This window comes from Barbatula barbatula, assembly GCF_947034865.1.
Source record: "Barbatula barbatula genome assembly, chromosome: 20".
In the NCBI taxonomy this organism is placed as follows: Eukaryota; Metazoa; Chordata; class Actinopteri; order Cypriniformes; family Nemacheilidae; genus Barbatula; species Barbatula barbatula.
In genome coordinates, this window is record NC_136783.1 from 15,726,432 (window position 1) to 15,745,910 (window position 19,479).

At 37.3% G+C, this 19,479-nt stretch overlaps 1 protein-coding gene across 2 annotated transcripts in view; it reads right to left on the reverse strand.

Moving 5' to 3' along the window:
* igsf21a (immunoglobin superfamily, member 21a) overlaps positions 1-13,665 on the reverse strand; it is a 173,396-nt gene extending 159,731 nt beyond the window's left edge. The window contains exon 1 of one of the 2 annotated variants that reach the window (XM_079482708.1): positions 13,158-13,665. In XM_079482708.1, the coding sequence (XP_079338834.1) occupies positions 13,158-13,296 (139 nt within the window). In that variant the 5' untranslated portion in view covers positions 13,297-13,665. The remainder of the gene's footprint in view (positions 1-13,157) is intronic. The other variant, XM_079482709.1, reaches the window with a different exon arrangement.
* Between the last annotated feature and the right edge of the window lie 5,814 nt (positions 13,666-19,479).

Genomic DNA, 19,479 nt, shown 5'->3' on the forward strand with positions numbered 1-19,479 from the left:
ATGATTTCTTGATTTTTCCTAAACGTTGTAATTTTTATGACCATTTATGTCCTTCAGTGGCTTCTTTAATTTGGTCAAAAATTTCCAATAGTTTTAAAAAAAGTAATTTACCTGGTTTCCATGGAGACAACAGTGTCAGTGAAGAACATAGCAGAGATAAAATGAGATGTGCTCTGTTATGAAATTAGTAAAAAACAAGGTAAATGTCATCAGTTGTTTTAATGTGCATCACTTCCAGTCAAGCTACATTAATGTCAAATTATGCAAAAGTGTCAAAAATAGGATTTAATTCTGTCAATTTAGAATTTAAAACGGGTGCCTATGAAATTAGCCTTGGCAAGACAAAACCTCGTCCAGTTTGATTAAAAAGAAATGTCTATAAAATGTCATTTCCACCACTACATGTTTTCCATTAAAACATAATATGAGATGGGAAGGTATGACAATTGTTGGCTCAGGACAATTACAAAAAAGATTAATCTATATCCGCTGTTTCAGACAAATCAAATAAACATGTTTTTACAGTGTCAATGGTGTATTTCATCCGGCTTCCAATCCTTTTAACAGAATGAATCTAAAACTACTGCAGAGAGAAGAGAAAAGAGAAAACAAATATTTTTTAGGATTGATGACAGATGTCTAGCACAGCTCTCAAACAGCTGTTCAATAACTTTCATTTACAAAAGCGAAACAAATAAATAAAAAAACAGCAGCCCTACTTAAACAACAAACTGATAGAAGTCAGCTGGCAGAATATTTTTTCGGTATTTAGATGAAATATCTTTTGCGATGTGTAAAAATATTTTTGTGATGTCTTGATTATAAATAAAGAAATCCTTTGTTTCACCACATACTGACTCAACCTATATCCTACGTTTGGGACGGCATCTGTTTGTCCCAAATCATACATAATTCAACTTTCATTGTGTGTCTTCACATTCATTCAAATCTTCTTAGTTCTTCTTCAAGTAACCTGCTTTCACATGGACTGGTGGCTAATATGGTTGTTAATTGTAGGACATTTAGTTAATCAAAATCTTTCTACCATATGTCCTGTATCTAGGTCGGTGACCTATGTCTGGTCTCCCTCATCTGAAATTAAGCCATGTCCCACGCTGAGCACATCTGAGTCAAACGCTGTTTTTCCGACCCAAATCCAGAGCGCCTGTACTGCATTAGCACAGCAGTGAGGAAAATGCTCAAGTGTTGTGTTGATTGTTTATACACTTGCATTGCGTTTGTGGTTGCATTACATTGCATTACAGCTAGGCAATGAAAGCTAGGCAAACACAGACTATTCTAAACATCATTTACATCTATCGGTGGAAAACGTGATCATGCATATTCGCGTAATTTTAGTACTGTAACAACCACCTCAGATCTTTGTTCTGTTGCCTTGCTTCTCTACTGCATCTATAAAGATCAACCACGACCTGCTCTCTCGCTGGTCCTTCTAGATCTTGATGTTTACAATCATGGTATAAATGCACAAACCGTGAGTGTGTTAATATGTGAGCACCACCTATACATCACAAATTCTATTGGGTTCTACCTTCCAAGTGAACAATGGCACATGGCCAAAAAAAATAAAATGTGTATAGTGTAGAAAGTATACTGCCTTCTTTATAATGGTAACCCAGCATTTTCGATTCCAAACGCGCTTCCCTCCAACATAGTTACATAATTCTCAAGTTATTATTATTACTACTGATAATTTGTAATTAACAAAGATTAACTAATAAAATAATTATTACTTGTAATAATTATAATTATTACTCTTAATAATAATACTGTTATGTATAATAAAGAATGACATTACATTTAATAATGTACTTGCATTTGATGTCGCTCAGAATTTGTTTGTTAGCCAGGACGCTTCGGAGAATCACAACAACAAAAATCTGTAATGCAGGAGCCTACTGAAAGCCTTGTAACAGTAAAGTACATTGACAGTGACAGAACACATTTCATATGTCTAGTATTTCATTTAACAATGACAAAACAAGTCATAATGCATATTTACAGCACAGCACAAAGAAGGCCTTAGAGAAACTGGTTATAATGTGTGTATACGCAAAATCCGGTTTTCATTTGTTGAAGTTCACAAGTTAAAGGGATATTAGTTTCATCAGTACAAGTGTGTCCTTGTGAGGTGCAGCTGTCCTCAGGGAATCAGAGGAGAAAGTCTGCACACTTCTCAATACTTCTCGTCTTTCACAAAGAGAATAATAGGCAATACTTTCTGGCATTTCTAATTTCAGAAATGATAAATGAAAGTAATGACATTATCTGGTCGTGCAAACGATATAACTCCATTTAGTGTCATTTGAGCCTTGATATAAAAATGATTCCTGGAAGTGACCTGACCTAAATTAAACTCTTAATACAGCAAAGCCTCTTTTAAGCAGATATTTCCGGGCGGCCGCTAGATTCCGATTCAGGACTTTTGGAAATGTTTTTTTTATGCCACGGGAAGTCTATGTGAAGACACTGACAACGGAAGGAAAGGAAGTATTTTGAGCCTTCACTGCCATTGATATTAAAAATCAAACCACACACCTTTCCCAACAATAAAATACTTACAAATACAACAAAACATTTCCTCAGTAAATTCGATAAGTTGAGTGCATAATGTGTTTGAGTTTCATCTTATTACAAAGAGACTCAAAAGAGCAAAGCAGTGTCTTTCTCTGAGCGCTCATCTACTCCACAACAACAGAGAGGAAAGCCCTCCGGCCCCAGACAGTCTACGGCAAACCTCAGACTGCTGAGTAACTCGCCAATGCAGAGTCTAAAAAGCCTTGCTTAAAGACGAGTCCCAACTCTTACATGCCTTCCCCATGGAATTTGTCTTGTCCTTAAAAATGATCCACTTCCAAGACATGACTACACGGCATGCGATAGCACTGCCAAAATAAGAAAGGCCAAGGTGAGTTCAGCCGCTGTTACGCAGAGCCTCTGCAATTTCTCTCATCTGCATGACTCTCAAGAGGACGCATAAAGAACAGGGCGCTGGGGTAATGCGCTGCAGTCACTGTATTATTTGTACTGAGGGAGTCTTACGTCCTTTGGGTTTGTCTCTCAAGAACCTGAACCAGCCAGGCAGGAAGTCAACTTTGATGTAAGCCATTTTCTTGTGTTAATGAAATATGGTAATAGCCCTTCATCAGTGCCTTTCCCCTTCACTTAGTACCTCAGCAATTCTCTAAAGATATCAAACGAATTGTTTCATTTTAGGTTTAGCTGTTTACCTAACAGCCTAATCCAATCAACTTGACATGTTTGCCTATGGGAACAAGAGATAAAAAAACTTGTCTACATGGTGAATGTTTTAAAGGGATAGAGGAATATAATGTGATGAATTGAAAACGGATTATAAAGATGGTTATGTAAAATACTATTGGAACTTTTCCTATTAAATGCATTTGGTTATTAACATGTTCTGAGATGTGTCTCTTTGATGTTTCCGTGGATTGAATCAAGAAAAAACTAAAAAACAAATTTCATATTTCGTATCAACCAAATGTGAATTGTTTTTTATTCATTAATATTTGTAATTACTTTTATTATTCTGACCCTAACTTGAATTTTATTGGTGGTAACAGTGCAAAATAAGGGATGTTGTATAATGTCGTTTTTTCTACGTTTTAGCAAAAACATGATAAAATGTCAAATGGTCAAAGGAAAATACTCTTGCCATGTCATGAAATGGTTTATGGTGTGTTATTTTCTACATCATTTACTAATCTATACACACTTTCATGCCTGCTCTATGACATAATTTTTAAATGCTCTTTGATGATGAAATTGCATTTGATTTATCAGACACAAATGTATCAAATATTAACATCTTTAAAAATAATGAGACATTCTTTTTATTTTGATCACTTTTGCTCAAATAAAAATAATTGAAATAATGTTAGTGTTACATCATGAATCCATTAATGGAGTAAAACAAGATTTATTTTTAAATCCAAATAGTTACAATTCAGGAAAACTTTTTTTTCATTACAGAAACTCAAAGCAGGGAATGATCCAGTCAAAGCATTCTTTGTGGCCGATTGTTAACTGCAATGTCATCAGAAAAAAAGTAAATGTAATCATAAAGGCCAGCATACTGTGAACACAACATGCACAAAAACTCAAGCCAGAAAGATTTTATTCTCCTAAAATTGGCCAATCATTTGCAGTCCATAGCTTTTCCTGTAAAGAGAGGAAAATGCTGAGAATCTTCAATTGAAACTGCAGTTTTCTGGTTCTTTTTTGGGTTTGCGTCACGCTCACACATTCTTGTATTAATAAAGGGGTTTGGGGCATTCGGAGTCCTCATATGGATGTGTCCTCACTAAACTGAGGTGAGGAGAACCAATTTAGATCCCATGCTAAATGAAGCAAGTGTGCAACTGTGTACAAAGAGAAAAAATATGTCTAAAATTTCAACCACAAATCATCCATAAGAAAAAAAGAACTATACCCTAATAATTGTTCTAATAATTTTATTTAAGCATGGGTACCATGCCAATTGCCAACAATTGGTGGCTCCAAGGGCTACCACATCCCTCTTTCCTGCCAATACCTATTCTCACTTCCTGTGAGTCGAGTTAATCCCAGCTATAACAGACAAACAGGAACAGAGAAAAGCATTCTAAAAGCTGCAATCCAAAATATTAGATAAAAACAACAAATAAGTTACAAAGCAAGTCCAAAGAAATCTGAGCGTTCAGTCTTTATGGTTGAATTCGTGATTCATGATATGCCAGTCTGACGTCTTTTGACTTCAACACACATAAATACAAGTAGTTAAAGTAAACTGCAATTTTATGTTTCAAACAAAGATGACAAAACAGAGGCAAAATATACAGGTTGCAGCCTGTAACCTGTAACCTCAGGTTGCCAAACGGCATATTCACCAGCATAAAACCAATTCAACCCTTTTAAGAAGATTTAAAAGATAACTTTGAGATGGAGCATTCTCCTCTCCCTCGCATTTGTTACCGATTCAGATGTGCTGTGTGATGTAAGAGCCTGGCGCCAATATTTCACCATGCACTACTATTACTGTCGTTTTCATCTGAAGGGGCAAAGTAAACATTCATAAAGTGTTTTTGATTGGACGGTGAATTATATCAGTCAGTAACATTTTCCAATAGTTTCTTGTTATTTTATAATCAACCACCTATATGAATTGTCAATCAATGATGTAAGGACAGCTCCCATTTCCTCCAGCCAATCAAGGGCCGCTTCCTTCCTGGGGCCCTGGGGCTTCAGCCTCACCTAGCCCCCATGTTTATCCGGCCCTGCATGTACACTGAGCTCCAAGCACACTTCGGACTGTTACTGTAAGATGAATGATAATTATTTGGCTCCAAGAGTCCATTTATTGTCCTTGCGGTGTTTTTAGGTAGCGCAATTTGTTATTATTACTACCTTCCTTTATTTAGTGCCAAATAGGCCTGAATAATCTCTCTTTTTTTGGTTATTATTCTGTAGCATATATTGTTGCCTTTTGCAAATGACAAAGACGTCATTTTAAAACAACACATTTTTTACGTAGAGGAATGAGGCACAAGAACGCAAGGTAGGCTACAGCCCAACGAGATTAAGCTAAATATAAGATACATAAAAAAAGTAATATGAAACCATATAACAGTAAATTGTTCAGGCTTGTTCGGTGCAAATTTACACAGTCTTTATGAAAACATACAACGGAATGCCGCAAAGTAAAAATTTGCCAGTACTTTTGCAAAATAACGTAACTGCAATACAAAAGGCACGGTATAATAATTTTGCAGTATTATGATGTACAAAAATTGGAATTTAAGAATAGATTTATCGTTTTTTCAAAGAAAAGTTTAAGTGTTTTAGCAAATAGATTTTAGAACCATTTCAGAATATCCTCACGCAGATTGAAACATAAACCATGTTTAAATTGAGAAAAACAAGCACATAAATGGGGGTAAGTTTTGAAAAAGTCTGTTAACTGTGTCATCTTGTGGAGTGTGTCATCTCGCAGCAGCGCAGCACAACCACGGTTTTAAAGGTTGCTAAGCGATCAAGTTTATTGAAGCGTGGTGTATTTTCGTCTTTATAGTTTTGATAAAAGTAATTTCAAGTATAAACTGCGTTTAGACACAGACAACACTATTCTCGCATCTGACCTTAAGTTATTGATTTTTTTGGATTTACTAACAAACAGAAATTACTCGCTTCACTATATTTGTTTTCATCGCCAAATGTTTTACGATTTATTATAGATGTGTAACATCACTAAACGGCTTTTACAGCACTGTTTCTGCCTTTTGTACACACACTGTGTTTTCCGGGACAGATCCCTTTAAGGTTACCAGGGTCAATCCGGGATGTTTTCACACAGAAGGCACTCTGGCAATATTTTGGAAATAATTTGGGATCAGCGGTCTGTGTGAAAGGGGGTAATGCATGAGTCCAGTAGCGTTGCTTGAATGATATTCAGGACAAAAGGAAATGTAATCTTGGATAGGCTCAAAGGTACATCAATTGCTAAGTGTTTATGTGCACAGGCTCATTCCTGTTGAAAATACGGAGATAAGTGCTGCATTCTAAATTTACAGTGTACCTACGCAAGTTTACTGCTTACACACTAAACAGACATCTGGGAATGTTCACTAAACCTAACAAACTGAAACACAACACATTGCAATCAAACAATGATGGCACTTTGAGTCACACAGATCACTTGCATAAACAATATATATAATTGTAGCCCTATATCATCGCTGTCCTTTTGAAACATTGTGTGTCTAAATTTGCTGTTTTTCAGGAAACTGAAAAAACGCTGCACTTTTTAAAAGGATTACATACTGTGTTGTCTAAATTGATAGGCACTTTTGAATACTTTTTAATGGTGAGATATTTACAAAGCCCAGTCACACACATAAAGCGATATAATAACGCAAGTCACAAGAGACTTCCTAAGCACAAAGATCAGGATCAAGATTATTAGAGGTTCATTACTGAAAAGCTCAAATCTGAACTCTGGTCTCACCTGGCTGAAAAAGAAAGCCGTTGGAGATTAAAATCACTGAATAGCGCGGTAATCAATGAAAAAAACTCCTTTAATACCTTTATAAGAGCACATGGGTGACTAAAAGGCCATTCTCGTGCAATTCAATGTGGCAAATTTCTAAATAATTATCTCTTTGTGGAGACACAACATAGTATTCGTCCGATAGAAACATGTGAAACAGAATTGAGCAAATGAGCAAACTGGACAAAGCAAAGGGTCACCAGCATTTACGAGGTGCGAATCAATCCAAGCAAACTAGTCGGTAGCTGTGGCTGGGGAAACACATGGTTCGCTGAATCTAGGAAGCAGTGGCTGCGGGTGGCATTTAATGAAGAGTGTGAATGTTTGCATGAGAAAGATTCTGACACCAGCGAGCAGATGCACATTCACACTGCCACTCTTCTATGCTAGTTATTGTGGTTGTCTGTGTTGAAAGGGATTCGGTGGTATAATTTTGGGTTGATCAGAATTTAAAGTGATAGTTCCCCAAAAATGAAAAGTCTGTCATTTACTCACCCTCTTGTCATTTTAAACCTGCATGACTTTTTTCTTCTGCAGAACACAAAAGAAAATATTTTGAAGAGTGCAGCTAACAAAAAAATTTTACCCATTCACTTCTATTGTATGGACACAAAACCCATGCACATCAATGGGCACCACCGTTATTCGGTTACCAACATTCTTCTAAATATCTTCTTTTGTGTTCTGAAAATGAAAGAAAGTCATACAGGATTGGAATGACAAGAGGGTGAGTAAATGATGGCAGAATTTGTATCATTTTAAGAACAGGGTGTACTGTAGAAATGTGTCTTTCTATACTTTTTTAGGATTGTTCATTTCCCGAATATCTCCAAGTTTCTATAACCATTTGCCCCTGATAGTATAATCTAAAGTCAATTTTGCAATAAATCCTTAAGCAATGCTTTACTCTTCTTTGAAACACGAGTACAATACTCATTCAGCTATAATCTGCTGTAACATTCTGCCCTGCATGCCATTCAAATGCTACAAAACACATCTTGCCTTGTTTTTATGTCTCCCTCATGATGAGAGGCCCTTCATAGACGATTTAGCTGAAGAGACCCACATCCTGTGCATTAGAGCCTCAGTGATGAGCCGAACGAAGATGGGTGAAGAGCTTTAGATTGCTCCTACTCTCTGATATTGTCATTCAAAGCATTTGTTTCCTCAACCACTTAAACCATCCAGTGTGAGTGAAGAGGAAGCACCAATATCCCTAATCAAATCCGTCGAGAATGAAGCAGATGACTCACTAACGCAAACCTGTGATACAAAGACAGTTTTCAAGAGAAATTTAAAAAATATATTTAAATTTCCATCTCATTCTGCAAACGTTTGTTCCACAAATGACCTCGCGAACGACAGAGCTGGAGAATGCTAGATTAGATTCCAAATTAACTTGATGGTACACTGTAAGAAATTGCTGTAATTTTTACAGTAAATATTTACAATAGGCCACTGTAATTTGCAAAGTTCTGATGTATTTTGCTATGAAACGTGGGAACATGCTAAATGACTGATGTCAATTTTACAGTTCTGTCTGGAATACTGTACTTATAAAATAGGCTACGTAGTAAATGCTACAGGCCAACATGTCATAGTACTTATTGTTTTATTTTATGTATTTATTTTTCATACTTTAAAAGTAAACTGTGGTACTAGTTTTGGAATAAAAGTTTTGGAACTTTACAATAACACAAACCCAATAATCAACTGTAATAAATGCAGCCTTTTAAATTAATTATAAATATGTAGATTCTGATCATGTACTGCTTCAAAAATGTCTGCTTAAAAAAACGTGAGCAGTTTGTTTGATAACATGACGTCAGTGGCAGTGGACATCTTGGAACATTTCGTGTGCACTGTACATGCGCAGCGACTTTGCGTCTAACCGAAGCATTGCAGAGTTTGTATTTAGCTTGTGAAGTCGTGATTTTTTATACATTCCATTCCGGTTCAACATATTTAACTGTCATGTTTCACACTTAACTCTAGAGTAGATGCAAATAACTAATAAAGTATTGCCCCTACAAGCCTGTAAATTCCAGGCTTTATAACTGCATTTTTATAAACCCAGGCTGAATAAAAGGAACTGCACTGGACAACTACTTTGGCAGAAGTAACTCTTAAAAAATGACACCTCTTTTTCAAGCATATTTTTTATATGATTGTCTTAGTATATGCTGCTCTTTGGTAACTACGACTACGTGTTCTTGCTGTTTTTACATAGGAACTGTGGACATCAATCCGGAAACTGGATCAAAAGTTGCTGCTGGAAAGCGGGACAAAAAAATGCATGGAATGAACCCAAATGTATGCACACTTGCTACGAAAACTGATGGACTTTGAATGGCTTGCCATTTAAAACAGTCAATTCCAATGGAATTGAAAACGAGACTGACCAGATTTTCTTGTCTGTGGTTCATGTAGAAGTAGATGTATATGCTACGTCTGGCCTTTTCATAGCTTAGCGATTGAAAGGGCACAGTTCAAACTATTTCTTATGTGTTTGTTTAAACTATAAGTTTATGACTGAAGTTCAGTCACAATGTAGTACAATGTGTTCCTTTGTTGTTAACTAAATGCTGCTGTTCTTAGTGGTACTTGTTAAATTTTCAAGGCTTTCTAACTTTAACAAATTTCCATGTCTAATGACACTATCGCAATCTGCTCATTTATCCGAGTAATTTTCACAGGTGCACAGATATGAGCATCCAAATCCACACTGCAATGTTATTTATTTATTACTCTCCAGTCTGCACAGTTTTTCATTTTTGATAAATGGTGCTGATGAAAACAAAGCACAACTGAATGGCTTCCGCCTTCAAGTTTTAGTTTTACTTGGTCCTCTGGGCACGAAATGGTAAAAGTTAATTGTCTTGGGTTTTCTTAGATGTCAGCAAACAGCGTGCCGGTGTAAAGGATAAATTTCCCCCACTCTCTAGGAATACTGTATATACACCACTCAAATAGTATTGCCCCCATCGTCTTCCAACCAACCTCATATAAACAAGCACTTTTACAAGCACCACCACCACATTGCATTTTACAGTCATTCAATATGTGCTCTTCTATTCCCTCCCTGCTGACAGAAGCCCTTAAAGCTTTATACACATAACAGCGGTCCGCTTAGGCCAGTAAGTGTATAAGGTTTACAGACATTATTACGCTTTTCCATGGTGCGTATCTTACAAACTGTCAACAATCAGAGAGACTATGTTCGTATTTAATTTGCTATAGTCTGGCATGCGAAGCCCTGAGTTTGTCACCTTCCCAGGCTCTTCTCCATAGAGCTACATGTTCACCATATGCTGAGAAATCTGAGAACATGTGAAACATATTCATATTACTATAAACTGCACAGGCTTAACAAGAAACATATTAGATAAAATAAATATGAAGAGCATTTTGGTTTCTAAATGTCTAAATCTTTTATATTCAAAGCACAAAACAGACTGCAGCTTGGGTTTGTTTGAGTTATCTGATTTAGAGGATGACAGAGTGTCAAACTACCTGTTTGTTCTGGTGGGACAATAATATGACAAGATCTTAAGTGACCGATGAATTCGGGCGAAAGAGTTTTATTTGATGCACAGCCTTGATGTCTACAACTACATATATTAAACTCATTTTCTCCTCTTATTTAAGCCTATTTATTTAGCTACCCTAACTATGCACGATTGAGTGATTATTTGCATTTTATTAATTATTTAGGCATTTTTATCCCAGCCGTCAATGGCCAATTCATATCATCCACATTTTTTGGGACTGTGACACACCACACGTACCGTACCCAATTTTGGCAAAGAGACAGGTAAATACATTTGCTTTCATGTTAAATCATCAAAATATGGTTTGTGTATAGTTCACTTCTACCTGCATGCTCATTTACATGCTCACTTGGAAATTGTTTACGTCCTTTGTAAGTTGCTTTGGATAAAAGCCTCTGCTAAATGACTAAATATAAATATGACTAAATATAAAAGTAAATGAATATGTAAAAATTTAATCGGATCATTCACATTCATTTCTCCAATGCAGATTAATTGAGCCAAGCCACAGGAGCTAAATACAATAACTAATTTATCTTTCTTTCAATACCTAAATTGAACGAATCAACTTTGTATTTACTGACAAAGAAACTCCTGAAGGTCACATTTATGTCTTCTAAAACAGGCAGGAAATCAAAGAGTGATTATTGGAGACGAAAGCTCGAATGGCCAACACCTGTCCTTGCAGCAGCCTGAGCACTTGATCATGATGGATCTGTTGAGGAAGAACTCTCTTAAGAGAAGGAAATGGCCAAATCCACAGGGGTCTTGAATGGCTCAGTTGTGGAGAGCAGTCACTGCCCTGAGTTGTGAGGGAGTAGAGGGTGATCCTGTGGGTCATTCTTGGAGTGGTTTCGGAGTTAAAGGTCATCAGAGGTAACACCATCTCCAGATGAGCTATATTTCTGGAAGATTTTTCCAAAGTCTGAGGTTACAGTTGTGTCAGGAGGGCACAACAGCCTATCGGTGAAAGATGTGTTCATTTTCTAAAGTAGAAATCCTGTCTTTAACTATTAGGAGAAACAGACATGGAAGTTTACTTAGATCGATTGCCTTTTGGATCTTCTTGGTAATTGAACGCCTACGTGCCATCAGCGCAACTATATTCAGTGTCTACTGAAGGACGCGTGGCTTAAGAACTACCATAATATAGAATGCTGATTTCAAAAACGCCATACCTGCATTTATGTTAATGTAAACAGATGTCTTAAACACAAAATTGTCATATTTAGAAATCGCCAAACCACAGAAAAGTGTAAAAAATGTCAATTGTATTACTGTCATCACAAGCAATGATTACAAAGCTGTTTATCTGTGAAATTGTATTCCGTGGGCGCCAGAAGGACACTGAAATATTGGTGGAGAGAAAGTAGGAGGATGGCTGTGCCACTCAACATATAAAATCAAATCTGAACCACTTGGACCATATACAACATCACCATCTCTGTAGCTACACCTTTATGAGACCTGATGGTTTACGCAACAATAAATGACGCTCTCTCTTTGTCTCTCTCTCACTCACTCCTCAGCATGCGTAATGGACAATCCAGCCAATGCAGTCGAATATTATGAATTACAGTTATGCCATGTTTGCAAAACGCCAATTTGATTTAAATGCATTCATGGGGTCTCCGTAAGAGAATGCTTACTCCCAGAATGCAGTAATAATAGAAGCAACTGGGCAAGAGTAATACGAGTACCCTACCCTAAACTCGCCAGATGTCGCCTGAGGTTCGAACGGTAATGTCAATCATCAACGGGAACGCGCAAACGAATGCAACAGAATTCAAAATCACTTTTTAAAATGCACGATTAGAAATTGCTTTTCATTAATGCATTATACTGCATGTTAGCTGGTAGGGGTTTTATTCGCAACAGTTAACCTCATCCCGTCCGTATTTCTTTTAAGGTAGGCAGTTGACTTCGTGGGATCGCGTCTACATCATGTATTTGTTTCAACGGTCTCACACGGGTCGAATGAGGAAACCAATGCGAATTACAAGTAATCCATTCCAGCGAAATCAACAGCACTTTGTAATTCATAAATATTAAACAGGTGTCCAAATAAATCCCATACAGAGAGAGGATGCCTGGTCCAAGCTGACTCGTATCCAAAAACATAAATATTAGCCAAGCTTGCTCTTGGATTCTCACAATTAGAATAAAAGTAAATAGCAAGACACATTCGTTATTATACGATGGGTGTGCAATAATTAATATGGTCAGGGTTAAAGTCAACACTATAAACCGATAGTCTAACTGCGCTCTTGGCAGTAATGCGTTCAGCCTCATTTATTCTTGCGCGTCACAATGTTCAAATGTCCTGCGTTTTACAACGTGCCGCTATGAAAAATGACATTCTCACAGTCTCCGTGCCCTTTCACAGCGAACACTACCCAGTGCTGCCAAGCGAAGTGCCATGGCTGAGGCGCTGGGGATGATCAAAACTAAGCTCCTCGCAAAAAACGCATCATTCCGGGTATCTTTTTACTTTTGCGCATCCTATGTTAGGAAAATAACACGGGGAGATAAATACTCACCGACAGCTACTTGCAGTAGATCAGCGCACAGGAAAAAACACAAAGACAAGACGGTCATCTTTCCCATATTTTGTAATAAATCCCAAACTCCATTTGCGTTTACATGCTCCCCGGGACCTCGCCGCGTAATTCCCACCATTCCAACGGGATGCGTTCCCACAAACCAGTCATGACGCTGTCCGAGAGTCAGAGGGAAAATGAAGTTTAAAACAAATGCGCACTTCAGAGGATGTAAGGATGCGAGGTGAAGATTGCGCAAAGATTACGAAAAGCGTTGCATTGCGAAATAGTCTCCTCTCGTTGGCTACAACCAGCGTTATACAATACGGTGGCAGACGAGGATTAAAAAATAGATATGGATTTGGATGAAAATCTATGCTCTCTCTCTCTCTCTCTCTCTCTCTCTCTCTCTCTCTCTCTCTCTCTCTCTCTCGCCCTCCCTCCCAACAGAAACAGACACGAACAGAGTCACTCGTGATCACTCGCTTTTTATTTCACAATTTTCCTTAATCCTACCCTGGCTCCAAACCCTTCCCCTCTAATTCTGTCCACTAAGCCGATTTATTCCTACAGGAATTTTTCTCCACTCTGAAACGGGTTTTAAAGATCATTATAGGGCATATAGCCTACGTGGAGAGATGCTCTGCTTGCGTTGACTGCATAGAAACTGAATAGATCAAGTGCTTGAAATGTTTCGACGACCATCCGAACGAACAGCGTCACCTAGGGTATCTGCAGATTAACCCCACTCAGCATCAATGGGAACTGAAGTTTTTCATGTACCTATCAGTGAGGAGGCGAGACGACATATGCGAATAGTTCCGTGTAATTTTATTTTATGATTCCAGTCCATTTCATGACTGTGATTGCTACATAACACACAAAATATACCTTTCGTAGCAAAACGAGGATTATTCCTTGTTAATATAGGTATTTATCTCAGAATCACCTTAATAGTTCACATTCAAAATGAAAATGCTGTCACCATTTACTCCTCCTCTTCTCATTTCAAACCTTTATGGCGTTCTTTCTTCTGCGCAAAAGAAGATAAATGTTGGTAACAGGGCAGCACAGCTCCAATTCACTTCTATTGTAACCAGAGCAAGTGAACGGGGGCTGTTAACAGCATTCTTCAAAATATCTTCTTTTGTGTAATGCGGAAGAAAGAAAGATATACAGGTTTGAAATGACAGAGGGCGAGTTAATACTGACATAATTTTAATTTTCTATAGGTGACCTCCTTAAATAAGTAAATATGTTTCCCCTTTTTATAATTCTTCATATGTTATTACATGTATTACATGACTGTTGAGATTCTATATCCATTTCTTTAACTCATGAGTCATGACTATGCTGGCATGAATATTTAAATTAACTAAGAATTATCAATTGTTTGCTATGTATTGTGTTTAAAGTAGGTAAGCAGTAATACTGTACATACAGTATATAATGCAATTATCATGAAAATAGTAGGCCTAAGTAATTTGGCCTCATCCAATAGTTTTCAGACAAAGGGCATTTACCAGTCACTGCTATCTGCTAGACAAATAGATCTGTGTGCCAAGTTCATTGTTTAATCATTGTAAAGGTTATGCCGATTCAACGGCTGAATGTGGCAATGTGGGTCTCTACCATGAACGAGACCGCTTGTGGGATCTCCCACACATCTCAAATTAGCACACAATGCTTGCAGTCTTGCCTTTCAGCTGTGCCGGGAATGCACCACTGAAATGCAAATTCTGTCTTTGACAAGATCCATGAGGCGGAATCGAACACGGATCTGAATATTACACTATATAGTCTAGGGGTCAAGACCTTGTTGCACGCATTTAGAAATGGAATCAAAAGTCAATCATTAGAAATATATTTCAGTATGCGCTACAGGCCATAATTAAAGAGAAGTGGGTGTACAGATAAGGCAATTTAAGCTACGCCTGATGGCAAACTACTGTACATTGTGTGGAACATGCTTTAATCATGTACAGTACCACCCGCGCTGCAGATGACGTGTTCTTATGCAAAACTGTTGGGCTGCTCAAAATAAATGTACAGTATATGAAAATAGTCATTTCAGGTGAACTGTTAAAAATAATCTGAATGATACTATTCGGGAATGTTCTCATACCTGACCAACACAAACACACACACCCACACTACTGCATATTTATTTGCTGAGCTGAGGCCGGCAGAGGACGGTGTCAGTCAGATCCTCTGTGCCCTCTTCAACCCATCCTCCAGCTGCACGCGTGCTTGCAGTCATGACAAGACCCGCGGTAAGCCTCTTTGATGATTTATGAGACGGTGTCCTGTAACATAAAAGAGCAAACAGAGGGAAGGAAAAACAAAACGTGAGGCCTCATAAATGGTCAAAGACAGGCCGTCTTGAAGCACTCTGGTGGAGATGAACCAGCCTCACGGCTTCTGGTGCAGCATGAGCTGGCGTCCGGGCAAGGGTCTGCAATACTAATGCGATATCGTACATCTCTAGAGGGCAGTGTCAACAACAATTTATTGAAGCAACGGAGCCCAACATGTTTCTGTCCATATGGCACCTGCCCCCTAAACACAGCAAGACCTCTCACCTCTCCAGAGGCAGCCACACCTTGCGAGGTTGTCAGCGAGGGGTCTTATATCGACTTATTTCGACCTGTTAATGTTTAGTTGAGGTCAAGATCAGACTGTGGACACTAAAGTAACGTTTTTTGCTTCAATGAGCCCTAAACGGTGGTTAAGTTCTGATTGTTGGACTGATGGACAGCTCTGCAGAGTCTTCCAGACAAAAAGACAGATAACACTGGCTGAAGAACAAATCCTTTCCTTTACCATTGGTTCTCCTCTCCGCTATACTCAGTTAACACTGTAAACAGGGAAAAAAGAGGCGGATAGATTAAATTGCCGATTTTCATTGGCATCAGTAAACATTATATTTGTGTAGGTACATCAGCTGTCATTGTTCTATCACAATTACACTCGCAGTTTAAGGGGAGCCTTGTGGTATTTCTGCACAAAATATGGTGTTGTCCAAAGAAATTGTATTTACCCAAAAGTATTTATTAAGAATAACAAATTTTTTGTTGCTATGTATGTGTCTCATTCATAGAGACAAATTTTTTTCAAACAATCCACTGAACTAAATAACAGGAAAAGAATAGACATTTTTTATAGTTACAATCCCCGAACAACTTCAAAGATTTCAAGATCACTGTTATTAAACAGAATCACTTATGAAATACAGATTTGAATAATACAGATGAAAAGGCTGTAAAGAAAATGAATACGGATAATTCTAATATAATACAATATATTGTTTATTATTTTTAAGATTTACAAACGTCAGTACAAACGTCACAACAACCTTCTGAAACCTTGTATCTCCATATTTTACTTTAATAAATAAATTAATATTATTAGTCACCCTTAATGTTTGTCACTGGGATTTTGAAGTACCTGACTAATAAAAGTGCTTGTCAACTAGTTTTTAATTGTTTGAAAAATAGTGGTACTCGATTTTTCAAACAAAACAAAAAAACAGCGAACTTGGACATTCAACGGTTTATAAAGAACAGTGACGAAATTATAAAACAGATACAACAGACCACAGTTATTATAGTTTTGATTTTAGCTTCATTGATATTTAAAATTATCTTTTATTTTTAGATTAAAATGCATTTTTACATTTTTAGCTATTGTGTTAGATCATTTTGTCATTTTATTATTTATTTGTGTGTTTTTTATGTTATAACATTTATATACTGTATATATTTATGTTTTGGTTTATTATACAATATTATAATAATACGTGTTTCCAGTAATCTTTTAGGACAATATTTGTCCAACATTTTCAAAGTTTTAATTTTAGTAGACTGGGTATTTTATCAATGTTTATTCTGACCATAGATTCAACCTGTGTTGTGGAGGTAAAGACAGAACCTCAGTGCCCACAAGCTGTTGGCAATCCAAAATGTGGTTCTTACAGAGTTTTACATGGCTAGGGAGCCTAAATCCCAAACCTCATACAGGAGAAATGGGATCATCCATGTGCGGTGGAACCTGCTCAAGGATTCCCCTGCTTCCACCTGCCCACTGAACTACTTTCGCTTGCAAACAAGGGCTGTCACAGCATCAGTCAACCGGAGCATGTCTCACAGAACACAAGCCCAACAAACAAACACATAATCTAATATGCAAATGAGGCCTTTCCGACAGCCCTGAGACTATTACATCTTTCAACAAGGCTATCCCGGTGAGAAAATGTTTAATCTGAGAATGAGCATTACAGACACCTTGATATATTACATGTAACACCTACGAGACATATGCCACTTATTTAAACCATATGGCATTATGAGAGATAATGACTTTAAGTTTTTAAAGAATGAAAGATGATTTATAACATTATAACAGTTTCATTTGAATATTTATCACATATGTTGAGATGCTGTTTACTAAACACAAAGCATCACTGCTTAACTATCAAGTTGTTGCTCCACGCAGACTTCCAGGAACTTAAGATCGCTTTCTATTTCGCCTTGTTATTTAAAGCTACTGCTCAACATTCTTTACATTGTGCAAATGCCGGTTTTCAAAGAGATTACGGCACATATCCGTCAGGAATGGAATTGGAGATATTATGCATGAGGTGGGCAGCCTTGTAACAGTGCCAGGAGGGAAAATGTTGCAGCAAGTCCACACTATCACTCTGGATTAGGAGCAACTTCAAAAAATGGGACGCTTTTAAGCCCCAGGGTGTGACCAGGTTGAACCAGCCACGGCAAATGGTGGGGTTGCAAGAATTTACATCATGCAGACATCTACGAGGAATATCGTAACGATTGTACGTCGTGCTATTGGTATCAAATAACCCTAAAACCTAAATACATACTCTGTGTACAATGTAAATCTAGGGGATTTGTTGCAAGAAATTTAGGAATGGCCTATTTGCAACATGTAGTTAAGGACTAAAATGTGTCGGTAGTTTACATGAGACAAATCACATTTATTAATTTCACGAAAAAAACTAAAAAACTTTGTCATTGAATTTATTTATTTCTCACAAAGATTTGAAAACGCGGCTAAAATCTCCACGTGATCTCCATTTAATCTGAATTCTGTATGAGAAGAGAAAGTACAAAAGAAGATGTGATTTATGATTTTTCTTTTCCATGGGTTGCCACTGTGAATAAACCGTACATTACTGGAATATTCATGAATAATAGTTTCAAGTTAACAAGGCAAATGAAAAGCAAAACACACTTATAAATTAAAGATTCAATGTGAGCCGAGTAATAAACCCTGATATATTTGTGCAACAAAATCCACCTTCCCTAACGGTAACTCATTGATGTTTATAAACTCTAACAGGGTTCTCCCAAACAAGTAATGAAAGCAATATTTTTCTATGACATTACCTCACAAACTACATTGCAACGGTATATTTACTGGATGCTTAATGTTAATACACTGTCCTCTGCAGAAGTTTTTGTCACATCTAACATTATCCCATCACAGGGAGAAAAGCTGCTAACTGATCCCCTTCAGATTGCTTTAACATCATTTATTAGCTGTCACAGTCGATGAGTATGGCTCTACTGGCACAGTTGTGTGTTTCCTCAGTGAAGAATGTCATGACGATTATCCTATATCGTAGCAGTCAGAAAATGTGGGCAATACAAATGATAACGCAGAAATATGGGACATTTCTTCTTTTGAGGAAAAGTGTGATTCTATAATCCTACATTATCCTCTGGGGCATCTTTTATTTTTAAAATCACTTTCTCCTACTGCGTTTTTGTGATACCACACCGATAGTCTAACTTCCAACGTTCGCTCCTTAGTCTTCTCATTTTCTGATTAAGTTATTTCAAGAATGTTTAAGGACAAACTTGATGAGAGAAAAGATCTTTTGAGGAATTATATAATGCATAAAAAATCACAGCTTGAACCAAGCCCGAGGGGCTCTTTTTTAATATGTGTTATCTCCCTCTAGGCTGGGCGGCCATCCATTTTTTTATATTTGTTCCAGGTAGCCTGGCAGGAAAACAAAATGGTGGCTACATTCCATTAGGATTTTTTTGTTTTAGAAAAATCTATTAAGCACTAAACTTTAATGCTTCGGAGCAAAAATACTTTCTTATTCAAATACGTGATTTTCATCCTTTAAAGTGGAAAAGCTGAAGAAAATAGCAACGCTTGATGCACAATGCTGAGCTAAAGGGACTTATCAAGATCTTATGGCCCTTCTCCTCTTTCCATTAGTACTTTGTGGACCCAAGTCTCTCTCTCTCTTTCTCTCTCTCTCTCTCTCTGTGTCATCATAACTGTA